Source organism: Hesperophylax consimilis, chromosome 30 (genome assembly GCF_061612785.1).
Source record: "Hesperophylax consimilis isolate HC1 chromosome 30, BYU_Hcon_1.0, whole genome shotgun sequence".
Lineage (NCBI taxonomy): Eukaryota > Metazoa > Arthropoda > Insecta > Trichoptera > Limnephilidae > Hesperophylax > Hesperophylax consimilis.
Genome location: NC_142865.1, coordinates 17,195,505 through 17,212,820, shown reverse-complemented (window position 1 = coordinate 17,212,820; position 17,316 = coordinate 17,195,505). Strand labels below are relative to the sequence as shown.

The 17,316-nt window shown below is 34.7% G+C and overlaps 1 protein-coding gene across 4 annotated transcripts in view; it reads right to left on the bottom strand.

The window, feature by feature from the left end:
- Positions 1 to 2,884: 2,884 nt before the first annotated feature.
- The window catches only part of CalpA (calpain A), a 148,729-nt gene continuing 134,297 nt past the window's right edge, over positions 2,885 to 17,316 (bottom strand). For 3 of the 4 annotated variants that reach the window (XM_089649501.1, XM_089649503.1, XM_089649502.1), the window contains one exon: positions 2,885 to 5,686. In XM_089649501.1, the coding sequence (XP_089505627.1) occupies positions 5,598 to 5,686 (89 nt within the window). In that variant the 3' untranslated portion in view covers positions 2,885 to 5,597. Of the gene's footprint in view, positions 5,687 to 6,574; positions 6,692 to 17,316 lie in introns of all 4 variants that reach the window. The other variant, XR_016305126.1, reaches the window with a different exon arrangement.

The following is a 17,316-nucleotide window of genomic DNA, read 5'->3' as shown; positions in this document are numbered from 1 at the left end:
CGAGTTTCGTTGAATAATATACGCATGTACCTACATTAGCGCGCTTTTACGATCACAACGAAATGGCATGACACATTCGTCTCATTTTTAGCTATTATTATTTAGTGTGTATGAAAGAGCGAACACACTTTTTGACACACTTGCTAATAACAGCTGTTGAACACGAGAAACAATGCCAATGACAGTGACGGAGTGTGGATTTTTTAATCATTTTTCGATTTTAATTGAAAAAAAATGTTACCGGACAGCAAAGTGCCCATAACATTTTTTACTCCAAATGTGCTAAGGAAAAGCTGGTCAAAGTTTGTCGGGTACGTGCCGATACACCCTGTATAGTTTATGATCAAATACGCTTACCATCAAATGATAATTACATTATTTTTGCTTACGATCAAAACGTAGGTTACCCTTTTAAACCGGGTATTATACAGGTTTCACGTCATGCAAATAACTGCCGACTACACTAATGCCATCTGCTTCGAACTTTCCAGATTACCTACCAAACCATTCCGATTAAATATAGATTACTCAGGCTAATTTGTTCACTTTTGGAAACAAATCATAAGGTCTCATCAAAATTGTTGTATCTCCCTTACTGCCATGGTGAGAAATATGATCTAAATGGTGTTAGAAAGAGAAAACACAACGCTTTATATTCAAATCTAAAAGTCAAACACAGAAGAATTAAAAGTGCACCTTTATAAAACCAAATGTTAGCATTTGTAATACATTTTTCTAATAAAATGCGTGTTTTTTTATATATTTTTTCATAATCAGTAATTTTAGTTACAAAAAACGTAAAACGAGTAATTTTAATTTATTTTTTGCAATCGAAATTTTAATATATAAAATATTATGTTTTTATTTCTAATAATAAATTTTGAAAGCGTAGTTCATCATCATTCAAAAACAGTTTGCAGTTTTCGAATACATTAAAAAATATTGTATTTATTTGGATTTTATCGCAAAGCGAAAATCCTTCGACCTTCTGTCAAAATATGGCCTGAGGACTTTAATAAATTAAAGACATTTGTTTATTTAATAAACATTTATTTTTCAAATAAGATTTTAAACAGATACCAAAATAATGACAATTCTCACAACACAATTTGTTAATATCTTAAACAGAGTGTAATATATATTTTTTTAAGTTTTAAAATAGCCTATATTAATGTTAATAGTATTCAAAATTTATTTCTAATATAATTTTTGTGCAGATTCAAGTAAAATAATATTATTTAACCAGTAGAACCCCAATGGGCCTCTGGAAAACATGCAAGAATTCTAGTATGATCCTTTTTAGAATAATTTGCGATGCTATTTTGACCTTAATGCTTGAGAAACAGGCTAATAAAACATTATGGTATAAATACATTTGCTTCTTTCTTTTCCCGTAATTCAAGACTAGGCTCGCCTTTCTGTTCGCAAATGTATACCTACCATTAGGTTCCACTAAAATTTTTCTGTTTTATGCTCTGGCCTTCAACAGGTTAAATCAATGAAAAAATAATAACAAAACATCAGGACCAAGTAAATACGTCAAGTGAGATTAGACGAAAAAATGAAAAAATATAATTTTTGTCTTAGGTTGGATTGTTTGAAATCTCGTCAAAAAAGATTGACAGAGATTGAAACAACACAACCTTAGTTGACTAACTCAATAACTGCAGTTTCTTAATTTCGTTGACTAAATTTTGGACGTAGGAGACACTTATTAATTAATATATTATTATTTATTTAAACATTATTTTCAGATCTTATAAAATGCTTTTTTTCACTCAGTTTTTCTTTTTTAAAATTAATTTAAGTATTTAACGTAGGAAATTTTGTTTCGTTTTAAGTATTTTTAACAAGATTGGGACAACAAGTGATTCGGACTGCAATGTGTGGTATCTTTATTTTCTCTGCATGCCTCTTAGGACACTAAACTCGGGTGTTTCTAAAATCGAAAATCAGCAATATTGTAATTTTTTACACTTGATTGGTCCGTTTGTATTTTGATCAAATTGTGTTAAGCTAGATATAATAACAGCACTACAGTTATGCTGAACAGGTGATCACAATTTGATCAATAGTTGAAACGGGACGAGAAAAACGGGTCATTTAACAGGGACGGTTCAAATGTCGAAAAATTCAAGCTGTCAAATGATTTGATGATCATCCAATGTGATGGAGTTTGAAACAATTCAACCTCAAAATTTTAATGGTTTTACACCAAAATTAATGGTTTTATGCCAAAATTAATGGTTTTCCACCAAAATTAATGGTTTTATGCCAAAATTAATGGTTTACACCAAGACCATATTTAATGAAGCAAGAATTGCAACAACTGTATCCGCTTTTAGGAATTAATGGTATTGTAAACGTAAATTAGCTTAAATACATACGCACATTCAAAATTATATAATTTAATACACATTTCAAAATTGACAAAATACTCACGTCCGCTTTCGCCAATTAAACTCAGCGATTGCTAGGTTTAAATGTAGTTCAATTATGTAATTTCAGTTTATGAACTGAAAGTGACTGAGCGTAATTTTCGCTCAGAGACACACTTAAAGTTAAGCCATTTATTTTTATGTATTAATCTCAGTTTAGTATCGAATTGTCAAAGTGAGGTCTGAGTTTTATTTTTTATATCTATTGAAATTGAGTAAACGTTAACTAATCCTTCACTTAAGATTCATTCATAAATGATTAAATATTAAGTTGAAAAATAAATGATTTTCGCTCAGTTTTTATTGACGAAAGAGTTCACTAGACACATACAAAGAAAGATGAAATTCACAACAATAATAATACATACAAATATTTTTAGCAATTAACATATTATTTTTCTGTTAAAAAATTGAATGCATATGCAAAATTGGATTTAAAAATTTAAATAGTAAAAAAACTATGAATATTTTAAAAATTATAATATTCAGGACAGCTAGCTAAATAGATTATATTATACATTACGAGGCACTGTATATAGTTATATATGAGCTTACAATGTAATAAAATATATTTGTTTATATTTAATATCATATGATTACAATAGTATAAATATGTATTGTTCTTATTTTCTAGGGAAGTGATAGATATAATTGAATATTTAAATAAATATTTTAAAAAATCTATGATAATAATAATAATAATGCGAAAATAGCTTATATCCTTTATTAACTTCAATCTGGGTCTATTGTGGTCCCAGAAAGAGTTCGTACATATATGTATTTCTGTGAATACAGTCAACTCACTGTTAAACAAGATGGAAAGAAAAATAGATAACAGTTGACCTACAAACTTACAAATATAAAATAATAAATCAATAAATTAAGACTGAGATTTACTTTAGTTTAAAAATTAATGATTTTATCATGAAATGCAGGATTTTGCACCAATATTAATGGGTTTTTTTTTACGAAATGTAAGAATTTATATCAATATTAATGCATTTAAGTTTTTAAAAAGATGAATTCATAGCAGTCAATGTGTTTTTAATTTGAAATTCATAAATTTACACCAAAATGGATGGTTTTATGACGAAATGCAAAAAATTATACCAATATAAATGGTTTTCATGTAAAAAATTTCAATTTATAGCACAGTTAATGTGCTGTATGTATATATATTTTTATGAAATTCGAAAATTTACACCAAAATTAATGGTTTTATGCTGAAATGCATGAATTTATACCATTATGCCACACTTAATAATTTAGTAGCAACATGAAATATTTTAATGGTTTTGTAGCAAAACTGATGGTTTTTTACATGAAAACCAAAGTTTTTTTTTACAATTTTATGAATTTTTTAAATTAACAACTTAAAGAGAAGTAAAATATTATTTTATTTTTTATTTTAAATGCTTATTTTGTCATGATGAAACTAATGTTTTTGATAATATCATAAGCAGATAGAGTATAGAACAGCGGAGAAAGGTTTGTTGCTCAATCATTACTGCAGTTAATTGTACAGAATGACTTGTACTTCACGCGAAACATTGAAAAGATCTAATAGAAGAGAAAGACAAAAAAATATTGTTTAAAAGGGTACAATTTGCGACATCTTTAATAATGTTAACACACTTCGGCCGGGAAAGGTAGTTCTACCGGTTTGGTCGATTGATGCTTAACGGCAGAAAAGACGGAATTATTCAATGTTTTTATATGAATATTATATACCAATCTCTTTGTAAAGGTCCCAACTATATGTACATAATTATCAAATTGCAATGCAAGTCTTCTTTTTATATTTATCTTCGTGGCTTTTTTTTACATCAGTATTTCAAGAAGAGGATAGTATATTATTTGTAATTGTAATAATTCAATTCTTGGAATGAGGGTTTTTATAACTGTAAAACCTGATTTGAATCTATATCTCTGTTTCGCACCCACTCAACTCCTATGTGCAAGCGAGTGAGAGATGTCGGGCGTATTGAAAGAAAGCCGGTATGGGCAAATACCGATAGGGGGACATAATAAACGGCATTTCAAATAATATTCGATTTCGTTTAGTACTTTTATAGCTTGGGTATGCTGAGATAAGAAATTTTCATAAAAATATTTTACATATGGCGATTTAAAACAAATTAAAGAAATTCGCGCAGGACCTTTATTTTCGCCCGAAGACAGCGTATAGCGCCAGCACAAAAAATACCTGCCAGAAATGTGTTAATAGTCGGTACACATTAATTTGATCATTACACTAAAAAATATTTGTGATTTTTTAAAATAAATCCATTTTATTTTCTTATTCAAAGTGATACTAATTTGACTCAAATGTGTAATTTTGTCGATTTAATGTCGACCTGTCCAATGATATTGGCTAATAGCAAAACAGAAAAAAGGTAAAAATTTTTTTTTAATTAAATCAATTACGATATTAAAAAAAATCTTTAATTGGACACTGAATTTATCAAAATGATTTTTTTTTTATTATTGTTAATATGTATAACATTTGAACACAATTCTTCATATTTAATTACACAAGATATAACACTGTAAAAGACTTTAATTGGTAGTTTGGGATTGATTGGCGTTTCGATTTGAGTAAAAAATGTTTTTTTAACAAGTCATGTTAGATTTTAAAATAATTTTATAAATTTTATAACAATAGTTTCTAAAGTTGTTTTTTTTTAGTATGTTGCTAGACTGAAGGGGAAGGAGGAAGATTGCGATGATGTGCCTAGCTATTCAGATTTGGTCACAAAACACTATTTCAAGCAACATTTCGATTACGATTTGTGGTCTTTCAATAATTCAGAATCTAAAAGTTGTCAGAAATGGTTTAATGACCAGATCTGAATGGCCAGGTACTTTCCAACCTTCCTCTACTCCTTCTCCTTCTCAGCCTCACAACATACCCTAATTGGAGATGCCTGACTTCACAGACAGTTGGGAGCAATTTCACTACGGCGATACTGAGTGTATCACTAAAAAAAAAAATGGTCAGTTTACGGCAATTATTGCAAAGTCGTTATAAACGAGAAAATTTTAAATTCAAATCATTTTCTCAATCAACACCTTAAATGCAAGTCTTCTGCAGTGTGGCATATTGTGTGATTATTACAAAACAAAATAATAACATATTTTAATACATATATATGCAGTTTACGAGTACACCGTCCTTCGCAGCCAATCCTCCAGCGTAAAGGTTGCATGTGTTGATGATCTCGCATCGGTACTCCCGTGAAAACTGTCTGAAAATACAAAAAATATATATTAGTAAAAAATATTTATGGTATTTTTATTAGGGGATTCCCTGCTCTATGGTTCTTTTTTCATCCACAAGATTTTCCTGTCTAAAAAGAGATTACGTCTATGGTTAGTAGTAGTTACAAATAAAATTTAGGTTGCCTTTTAATTTGAATTGTTTTAAATTATTTAAAAGGCATCCTGAATTTAATTGATTATCGAAGCACAAATATACTTTAATGATTTTTCATGATCTTAAAATACATTTTGCAACGATATTATGATTTTAGCAAAACATTTCAGTCGTAAATTAAACGTTTACATTAACTCTACAAGAGAGGCCTTGAGGAAAATAATTTGGGTCTTTGTCATTTTGAGAATGCTGTGAGGAGGGTCTTTTTGAGAAAAGGAAGGAGTGAACACGGGTCTTAACGAGACCCATGTTGTAGGAGGGAGGAAATACAGAAGCCGGCAAATATGGTGGACTCAAAAACAAATTGTAGTAACAACCCATTTTCATGTCACAAATGCCAACCTTGGGGGCGCGTTTGGCGTGTTTCCCGGTGAGGAAGGGAATCAATGACGTTAGTTCCTCGGAATATCTTCCATTGAAATGCCGGTAGAACAAGATTGCAATCCGTTTGGTAATATAAGAATCTATCAAACGGGGCGCCCGAATATCTAGATAATTCCCAACCATCCATTAACCTCTCCATACGGGGATTGCATAGTTATACTGCTTCCGTGCAATTGAAACTTGCCCATCTATTGCAATTTTGGATAAATTTACAGTTTAACATAGGACTGAAATGTTTTGTGTTAAGACCACACCAGTGCACTTATAGCGATATACATAATGTGATGGTATCCTTGTAAAGGGGGGTACTATGTACTTCAGGGGCCTGTGAGAGGTCGGGGGCCCTATGTGGGGCTGCCCAGGCGGTGTGCGGGGGCTCAGGAGTCGAAGAGCGGCATGTCTCTCTCCAAGTTCTCCAGCGGTTCGTTTTTGGCTATATTCGGAAGGCATTAGTAAAAATATTTTGTTATATTTGTAAATATTCATAATATTGATAACAGACCAAACTGATATTGTCTATCTTTCAAAAGGAACCACACTGATGACCCAAATTATTCATATATTACTTTACAATAGGCATGAATCGAACATGTGCCTTTAAAAAGTGCATTAGATGCTACATTGTTAAGAAAACTATAGATAAAATTATACATAATAAAAAAATTGCTAAAAATACATTATATTATATATTTTATTATATATTTAAATTTTTATTTATATTTTTATTTTATTATATATTTCAGATGTTACGGTCAAAGGGATCGATGTGATTATTTTTGGGTTTTTATGCCGTGTTGCACTTCCTACTACTTTAGCCAACGTTTCGGACAGCGATATAATGTCCGTCATCATCATCTGCCGTGACATGGATACTGTATCGCTATCCGAAACGTTGGCTAAAAAAGTTGGAAGCGCAACACGGAATAATAATCCAAAAATGAATCACATCGATACTTTTGGACGTGAAAATCTGAAATCATATAAATACAACATAATGGTCCAGCTTCACGAGTGGAACACAAAAACGCCTATATGTGCTGGTAGATGATAATAATTCAACAAAAATTCTCAGCGAGAATCAAACTTGCAATATCTTAGATCAAAGATCAATGCGTCCCATTTGATAATTAAGTACTACAGTACCAAAAAAGCTCCATCTTAAAGTTAATTAACCTTTAACTGTGGACGCCGGGTCTCAGAGGCCCAGCCCCTTCTTCAATTTCTCGGAATAAACACCTTCCCCGTCTCATTAGCTTCAGTTTTAGTTGTGTTTGGACCAAGGAGAGAGAAAGTTGCGTCGTCCGGCACTTATCATGTGAGTAATAATCATTTAAAATTTGATCAGGGTCTGTGAGACCCGCTGACTATAATTTCCATACAAATGTACTCGGGTCTATGTGACCCGCCTACTATAATTCTCTTACATTTTAATATTATAATCATTTTTAATTTGTTTAGATTTTGAAAACAAAATGGCGGACATACATTACATCAGCTGTGATATATGGTAAAGTATTGCTTGTAGACAGCCAGTTTGTCTTTGGTTCCGAGTGCCAGTAATTTTACATAAGTTTGAACCTTGTCAGAATTTTTATTTTATTTCGTGATAGAGAGTGATATCAAGCATGATCCCAAGGCATTTTGGGACTACGTAAAATCACTGCGCAAAGATGGTGGTATAACAGACATCATGATGCATGGTGATCGGGAAGTTAGAGGAGCGGATGTAGCCAATGCATTTGCAACTCATTTCCAATCAGTGTACAGTAACGAGCCTCCATTACCAAATCCCATTTCTGCTTCCAAGATGAATGTGAAGGGAGCCCAAAACATTGATATAAGTCATATAGACGAATCAGATGTTAAATCTTCAATTAATAACATGAAGCATACACATTCACTTGGGCCAGACTTTCTTCCAGTATTTTTTTTAAAAGGATGTCTTGAATTTTTAAAAATGCCACTAAGTTTTATATTCAACCTATCTTTAGATACTGGTGTATTTCCTGATTCCTGGAAAGTCTCAAAAATTTGTCCCATTTTCAAAAGTGGATCAAAGACATCTGTCGAAAATTTCAGGCCAGTGGCAATACTTTCCGCCCCGGCTAAGTTATTCGAATCGATAATTCATAAACATGTGCTGTTTCAAGTAGAGCCTTTCTTAATATCGGAACAGCATGGGTTTAGAAAAGGTCGATCAACAGATACTAACCTACTGGTACTCACAGATTATGTTTCCAAATCTTTAGATAAGGGCTACCAAGTAGATTGCTCATATAATGATTTCTCGAAGGCATTTGATACCGTAAACCATGACATATTATTGAATAAATTGTCAACTATAGGTTTTTCTTTACGGTTTCTCATATTCTTTGCAAGCTATTTTACTGGAAGAAAGCAATTTGTATCTCATGGAATATTCATGTCAAAATTATTCCTTGTACTCTCAGGCGTTCCACAGGGCTCTAATTTAGGACCGCTCCTCTTTCTAATTTTTATTAACGATATTACAGAAAATATTCTGCATTCCAGGTCACTTCTTTTTGCTGATGACCTAAAACTATTCTTGGAAATTAAAACTTTAGAAGACTGCATTCGACTCCAATCGGACATTAATAGAATTGTTGACTGGAGTAAACGGAATCGGATCGAATTCAATGTTTCTAAATGTTTCATTCTTTCTTTCACAAGGGCACGTCATACTTGGTTTTACCGGTATACCATGAATGCCCGAAGTTTAAAACGTGTCTCCACTATGAAAGATCTTGGCATCATGTTTGATAGTAGGCTGACATTTCATACTCATATCGAAATGACGTGTAGTGCTTCACTGAAAATGCTGGGCTTCGTCCTACGCACTGCGATGAATTTTAGAGACACCCGGGTTCTCCAAGTGCTATACATTGCGTTGGTTAGGAGTAGGCTTGAGAGTGGGTCGGTGGTTTGGAGCCCACATCAGGTGAAGTATTCCCTTATGTTGGAGAGAGTGCAGAAGAAATTTCTGAGATTCCTCTACCTGAGGGAGTATGGCTACTACCCGTGGCTCTATCCTACTGACTTTCTCTTGGGCATGCTCGGTATGAACCATCTACGGGTCAGAAGAGATGTGCATATTGTATCACACTTCTTCAAACTGATTCGTGGATGGTTAGTAAATCCGACTATCATGGAGAGTATTAGTCTCTATGTTCCTGATGGTTATCTCCGTCACCGACAGCATAGACTGTTTTATCTCCCGGCCTGCAGGACCAACTTGCCAATGGTCATGCCGGTGGGGAGAGCAGTCTTGCTGTTGAACAGAATTAACTCGGATATCGACATATTTAGCATCGGTGAAGCTGCCTTTAAAAGGCAAGCTCTATTGATGCTGGTATAGTTTATACACCGTTTACTTATTATGTAATACCATTTTAAAAATGTACTTAAAAACGAAATAAAATGTAATTTTGTAATGTTTTTAAAGGAATAAACTAATTGAATTGAATTGAATTTCTTTCAGAAGTTTTTTTTATGAGTTTTTGTTACTGTTTTCTTTATTAGCTAGGAAAAATTACTGGTTTTGATTTATGTGATACCTAGTATAATTAAGGAGCCTTAACCCCTCCGACTTTTCGCGAACTTGAAGCTAAGATGTCTTTACTGAAATGTCAATTTCACGAAAACGTTGTGTTATTACCGCCTCACAATCAAAGCTCTATAAATGAAACATTACTGAATGGAGCCGAATAGTAAAAACTGTTTTAGAAAGGTTACAAAATAGGCTTTCAAATTGTTGTATCATAAATAAATATTAACATTTGTAAATATTTAAATTTAGAATGGAAACATGAAAAAATTGTAAAAATGACTCACCTGTAATGTTTTATGTAAAAACGATACTAAAATCACGGATAATGTAAAAAAAAAACACTTATTTCATCGTACAAATGTACAACAAACAATTCTGTCACTTCACTTTTTGACCATTTCATACAAAATATATTTTTTAAAAAATAATTAAACTTGCGAGGCGGGTCGGCACGTCAAACGGCTTTCTTGGCGTCGTTTTACGATTTGGCGGGTAAAATTTGCTTCCACTGAGTAGGTCTTTTTACGGGTTTCTATGGATAACTTTGAATAGAGATGTGAAGCTTCATTCAATACGAATATTCTACTTTTTGTTTTAGGGATGTCACTAGAAGAATAACGGAGTTATGACGATTTTTGTGGAAACACACGCGTTGACGTGTAAACACGCTTATTGTACTTGACTGCTATCGTTATTTTATCGTGTATATCTGCTTACGTTGCTGACCGGTTAATATGATCTCAAGTGAATTAAGACTGAAATCTGACTAAGTTTGTTAAATTTGGAGATAATTATTAAAATATGAATAAAAGTTCATTATTTTTACTACTCGATCATTTATTTATAAATACTTTATACATATAAACTCTTTGCTAAAGTCAGATTGGTCCAGGTATGAAAATTAGAAGAATTTTATGAAGGGTTCTGTGTGACCCGACGTCCATGGGAGTGTGATTTTTATTTCACGTCCATAGTTAAGGGTTAAATAGTTTCGTTAACAATACTGTTAAATACACAGGTCAATCACTTTTATTAACCAATCCATCGACATCCACCAAACTGATAGACTTCAACTACGACATCAGTCGTACTTTGTCTGCCGATGGCGCATATTGAAAAAACCAGACCCTGCGCAGAAAAGTAAAGTTTGCTAAAGTAAGGGAACCGTTTGAAGTGCAGTCCATTGTGGGACTTTTCTGCAAATGATCTGAATGTTCATTTTTAACCGAACCACCTAGCGTGGCGACGCTAAAAATTAAAAACTCATTCTTAAAAGTGACTGTAAAAAATATTGAATATCGGAAAAAAGTACAAAATTTTGTTGTTTTGCACCCAATTTGGGATTTGTAGTTAAGTTTTTCACGCAGAAAGCAATTGTAAAGTAGACCACACCATTGCAAAGAAGACTAGTCAGTCAACAGATTTTATTTTCGAGGACTAAATAGTGACATTACAATTCGATCTGCCTGTATACTATCAGATTCATTAATTGAAAAATTACAGAAAGGGACAATTTGGTTCGTTCCCCTTTCCCTAATGGTTTAGTATATCAATTTTGTTGTCTATGATCCATTAATTCCGATATAAAAATAATACAGAGGGACGCCTTGAAATTAGAAGATAACAAATTTGATTTCGTATCATAAATAGGAAATGTTTCCAAATGGTAGAAGAGATAGTACTTACTATCACTCTATTGATAAATTAAAATGAGGATAGAGACATCTATTAACTATCTTTTGAATTACTATTGATAAATAAAAATGAGAATAGAGACATCTGTTGCGTGTCGTATCTTGTGATTGTCCTTTTTTATTTAACTTTATTCAAGCCTAAACTCTTTCACTTTTTCATTTTATAATCTCGATGTGTAGAGCCTTTTACATTATGTTTTTCTGTCTGTGCCACCTTTTATATTAAATCTTTTTGTCTATGGCACGTCATAGTGTAATATTGTCATTAATTTCGCATCTATAATATCTTGTGTCTGTATTCACGTCAAATATTAGTGTTTTGTTTTATATAGTTTGTTGTGATCGAGATCTTTTGTTTTGATTCTGATTAGCATTGAATTTTACATTACCAGTATCATCCAACTCTCGCTTCTCTCTCTCGGTTTAATGTCTACCCTCTTCTGTGTAACATATTAAACATATCAACAAAAACACAAGTGTTTTTAATGAGAAGCGAACCTCCATCTATCTCAACGGCAAGCCAATCCTTGTCGTGATACGAAAGAAGCCTACACAAGCCGATCAGCCTTACAAACTGACTGGAGGCTTCCGGACTCCACACGAGGACGCTGCTCATGGTCCTTCGAGCCGGATTGCACCAGCAATCATCACCCAAGCCACCACAGGAGAAATCAGCAATCATCACAGCAAGCACCAAATTAAGTCAATCCTTTCAACTTTCCCTCCTTACTGTGTTAATACTTTGCTGTTTCTCAATCATAACAGGCACGGATCTCTAGTCATCTGACAATGGCGGACAACCTGAAGGCTTTCATAGCCAGAAGAGGTCAGATCAAAGGGCTGATAACGAAGTTTCAGTCATTGTTAGATGAAGACCAAACGGATCCGTCAATCATCCAAGTCCGATTGGCAAAAATCGAACCTTTGCATGACTTATTCATGGAAATTCAACTTAAAATCAGTATGTGTGATGAAAGTTTGAATTTCGATTCGGATGATGAAACCGATCGCTTTGAAACAATGTATTTCAAGGCCATCTCCGAAGCAAAATCGCGTCTGACGAGCGATTCCAAACTTAATTCACATCAATCACAATTAAATATAAATTCCAAAATTCAATTACCAATTTTGAGACTACCTACTTTCTCCGGAACATTCTCTGAGTGGACTTGTTTCGAAGAATCTTTTCAATCATTAATTGAAACAAACCAGGAATTATCTGCAATTCAGAAATTTCACTATCTTAAATCGTGCTTAACCGGAAACGCTTCCAAATTATTAACATCTCTGGAAATCTCATCAAATAATTATCAAATTGCATGGAATTTATTAACAGATCGATACGCAAATAAACGCTTAATAATTCAAAACCACATCCAAGCTATATACAATATTGCAAACATTAAATTTGAATCTTCCAAAGAAATTCAAGCCTTTTTAGATCAAATTTTAATTAATTTACGGGCTTTGAAAAATTTAAACCTACCTACAGAACATTGGGATGCCTTACTAATTCATCATTTATCAAAAAAACTTGATCCAATAACATCTCGCGAGTGGGAACGAATTCCCATTCCTGAACCAAATACTTACGTTCATTCTATGGAAACATTCATAAAGTTTTTAACTGATAAATCTATTATGCTTCAATCTATTCCAAAGTCATCTGCAACAGCTCATAAATCTGATAACATTAATAGCAAAAAACCAAATTTCACTTTTGTAACATCTCCAAATTATTGTTGCAATGTCTGTTCTGAAAATCATACTATCTATCAATGTCCTAAACTTCAGAAAATGACTCTTCAAGACAGAATAAATGCATCTAAGACTTTTAAATTATGTTACAACTGTCTAGGAAAGGGTCATTCTTATGAACAATGTCAAAGCAAATTCCGTTGCAAAACATGTAACAAAAAACATCACACTCTGTTTCACAAAGAAGTTCAAACTGAATCTGAACAAGGTCCAATCATCTCCGCTACATCCATGGCGAACGAATCTCATGCCTTACTATCTACTGTTATTCTCAATGTGAAGAATGCGCAAGGACATTTCATCCAGGCCAGAGCTTTACTCGATTCTGGCAGTCAAAGCAACTTCATTACCACAAAATTAGCTACGCATCTAGGTGTTCAGCTAATAAAGTCAGATAGCCCAATTACTGGAATAACCGGCGCATCATTCAACAGTAATTTCAAAACTAATATAACCATTGCTTCACAATATAAAAAGCGTTTTGTAAAACAATTATCTTGCATCTGTTTAAATGAAATTACTCCAAACATTCCAGTACACAAAATCACCAGCAACGCAACAGCTACGCTCCCATCTCACATGAAGCTAGCAGACCCAACCTATCATGAACCTGCATCAATCGACATCCTTCTTGGCTGCGACATGTTCTGGAGTTGCCTAGAACAAAGGCGAACAAACATCTCAGGAATGCAACTTCAACAAACCGCTTTCGGCTGGGTAATTACACACACCGACACACCAGCTGACGAAGGTATTTCTTTATTTTCCATTAAAGACAACAATGCCCTTCATGATCTCATGACTAAATTCTGGCATATGGAAGAAAACCTTTCTCATCCACCTCAGTCCTTGGAAGAAAAGGCTGTCGAATCACACTTCATTGACACACATTACAGAAATGAAGATGGTAGATTCATCGTGGAGCTTCCGCTCAAGGGAAACCCACAAGACTTGGGTTCTTCGCTAAACACAGCTACAAAACGATGGCTCTCCGTTGAACGGAAACTCTCACCTCCACTACAATTGCAATACTCTGAATTCATGAATGAATATATTCACCAAAACCATATGTCTGAAATATCTATTAAGGACAACACTTCATCCTCTAACCATCATTTCTACTTACCTCACCATTCTATTCTACGTGAATCCAGCGAAACCACCAAACTGAGGGTCGTGTTTGATGGATCTGCGAAAACCTCCTCAGGGCTCTCTCTAAATGACATCCTCATGGTTGGACCGACCGTTCAAGATGATCTCCTTTCAATAATCCTACGTTTCAGAACTTACAGATATGTAATATCTGCGGACATAGAAAAAATGTACCGTCAGATCCTAATAACTCCCAAACATCGTGATTTACAAAGAATTGTTTGGTCAAACCCATCTTCAAACAAATTGTCTCATTTCAGACTCAACACAGTTACGTACGGTACGGCATCTGCTCCGTATTTAGCGACAAGATGTCTACGGCAACTAGCACTGGATTCACAAGAATCGTCGCCAGACGCAAGTCAGCGCATCCTACATGACTTTTACGTCGACGATCTCCTTACAGGAAGTAATGATTTTGAGACAACGCTAAAACTCAAGTATAGTATAAATTCTATATTAAGTTCTGCATGTATGAATCTACGAAAATGGAAATCCAATGACGACAATCTCATCGCAGACGAAAAATCCCTCAATCAGTCTGTCGATTCGACATTACTGGGAAAATCTGAAACCTCCAAAACACTCGGTCTGAGTTGGAATTCTACTCTGGATACACTTAGATATCAACCTGCTACGTCATCTGTAAATTCATCTATAACTAAAAGAAATCTTTTGTCACAAATCGCAAAACTATTCGACCCTCTCGGTCTAATTGCTCCAATAAATATCACTGCAAAATTATTCATCCAGGATTTATGGCAATTAAAAATTGACTGGGATTCAGACGTTCCAAGTCATATTCAAACTTCATGGCTCAACTTTCAACATCAGTTGAAAGACATTAATCTAATATCTATACCTAGACATGTACCTACAATTAAGGAATATTCTGAATTACACGGATTCTGCGATTCATCAGAACGCGCATATGGAGCATGTATTTACATACGGACATTCGAAAACGGCATCTGGATCTGCAGATTGCTATGCGCTCGCTCAAGAGTGGCGCCTCTGAAAAAAATCTCCTTGCCTAGATTAGAACTATCAGGAGCTCTTTTATTATCTCAACTCATGAAGAAAGTAACAGACTCATTAACATTTCAAGGATCCACCTCTTACTGGTGCGATTCTACGATAACTCTCGCGTGGATCGCCGCATCGCCCGCACGATGGAAAACCTTTGTCGCCAATCGTGTATCGGAGATTCAAGACACAACCTCTCATGGACAATGGAGACATGTTTCAACCAAACTAAACCCTGCTGATCTCATATCTAGAGGCGTTTCTCCAATGGATCTTGCATCTTGCAACCTCTGGTGGAATGGTGCTCTATGGCTATCTCAAAATGAGACACATTGGCCAACTACCGTCATCCCAGATTCACCAGAACTTCCGGAACAGAAAACCACTACTCAAGCATTCATAACACAAATACATAACACTGACATCTTTGATCGTTATTCTACTTTACATAAATTGCAAAGAGTAGTAGCTTATTGTATTCGTTTCAAAACTAATGCTCTCCGCAAGTTTGAATCTCAAACAACCACACTAACTGTACTTGAACTAACTACTGCAATGACAACGCTTGTTAAAATAGTTCAAAGGCAATGCTTTGCATCAGATATAAAGGCATTACAGTCAAAATCAAAATGTCTTTTGTCAAATAGTAAACTTCTCTCATTGAACCCATTTTTAGACTCGCAGAACGTACTGCGCGTTGGCGGACGTCTATCAAATGCAAACCTCACCTATAATCAAAAACATCCTGTAGTTTTACCTTCCAATCACCAGTTTACTAGCCTAATCATAAATCATTTCCATCGTCAATTATTACATGCTGGACCGCAAGCGTTACTCGCATCCATTCGTTTACAATTTTGGCCACTCTGTGGAAGACGCACCATACGCAGTGTTCTTCGTAAATGTATAGTTTGTTTCAGGTCAAAACCTACAACAATTCAACCATTAATGGGGAACCAACCGCAGTCTAGACTGCAACCAACACGCCCGTTTCTTACGTGTGGTGTTGATTACGCAGGACCTTATTACATTAAATCTGGAAATATTCGTAGTAAAACAACTCTCAAGGTTTATTTGTGTATCTTTGTGTGCTTTTCTACCAAGGCAGTTCATCTTGAGCTTGCTACGGATTTATCTACTACGGGTTTCCTCAAATGTTTCAATCGCTTTATCGCACGACGTGGAAAATGTGCTCATATCTACTCAGACAATGCTGGGAATTTTGCAGGAGCTTCAAATGATCTCAAGTCCTTAACCTCTTTTTTGCAGAACTCTTCGACTCAGAATGAATTTTCGGATTTTTTCGGTTCTCATTCTATTCAATGGCACTTTATTCCAGCTAGATCTCCTCATTTTGGCGGATTATGGGAAAGCGCAGTGAAGTCAGCCAAGCATCATTTGACTAGAGTTCTCCGTAACTTGTCATTGACTTTTGAGGAGCTGTATACTGTCTTAACGCAGGTCGAGGCATGCCTCAATTCTCGTCCGCTCACCCCCCTTTCCACCGATCCATCTGACCTCACTCCTCTCACCCCGGGTCACTTCCTCATTGGCGAATCTTTGGTTGCTGCACCTCAACTGGACCTGACCGCTACGAATTCTGGAAGGCTCTCTAGATTTGAACGAACCACTCAGCTCGTTCAACATTTTTGGCAAAGGTGGTCTAAGGAGTATCTCACTCTCTTGCAGGAACGAGCTAAATGGAGGACCAAAACCCCAGACGTGCTGCAACCAGGCTCCTTGGTACTGCTCTTTGAGGATAACTTACCTCCTACCAAGTGGGCTCTTGGTCGCATTCTGACACTACACCCTGGCACTGATGGCATCACACGAGCAGCTACTGTCCCTACCTCTAAATCG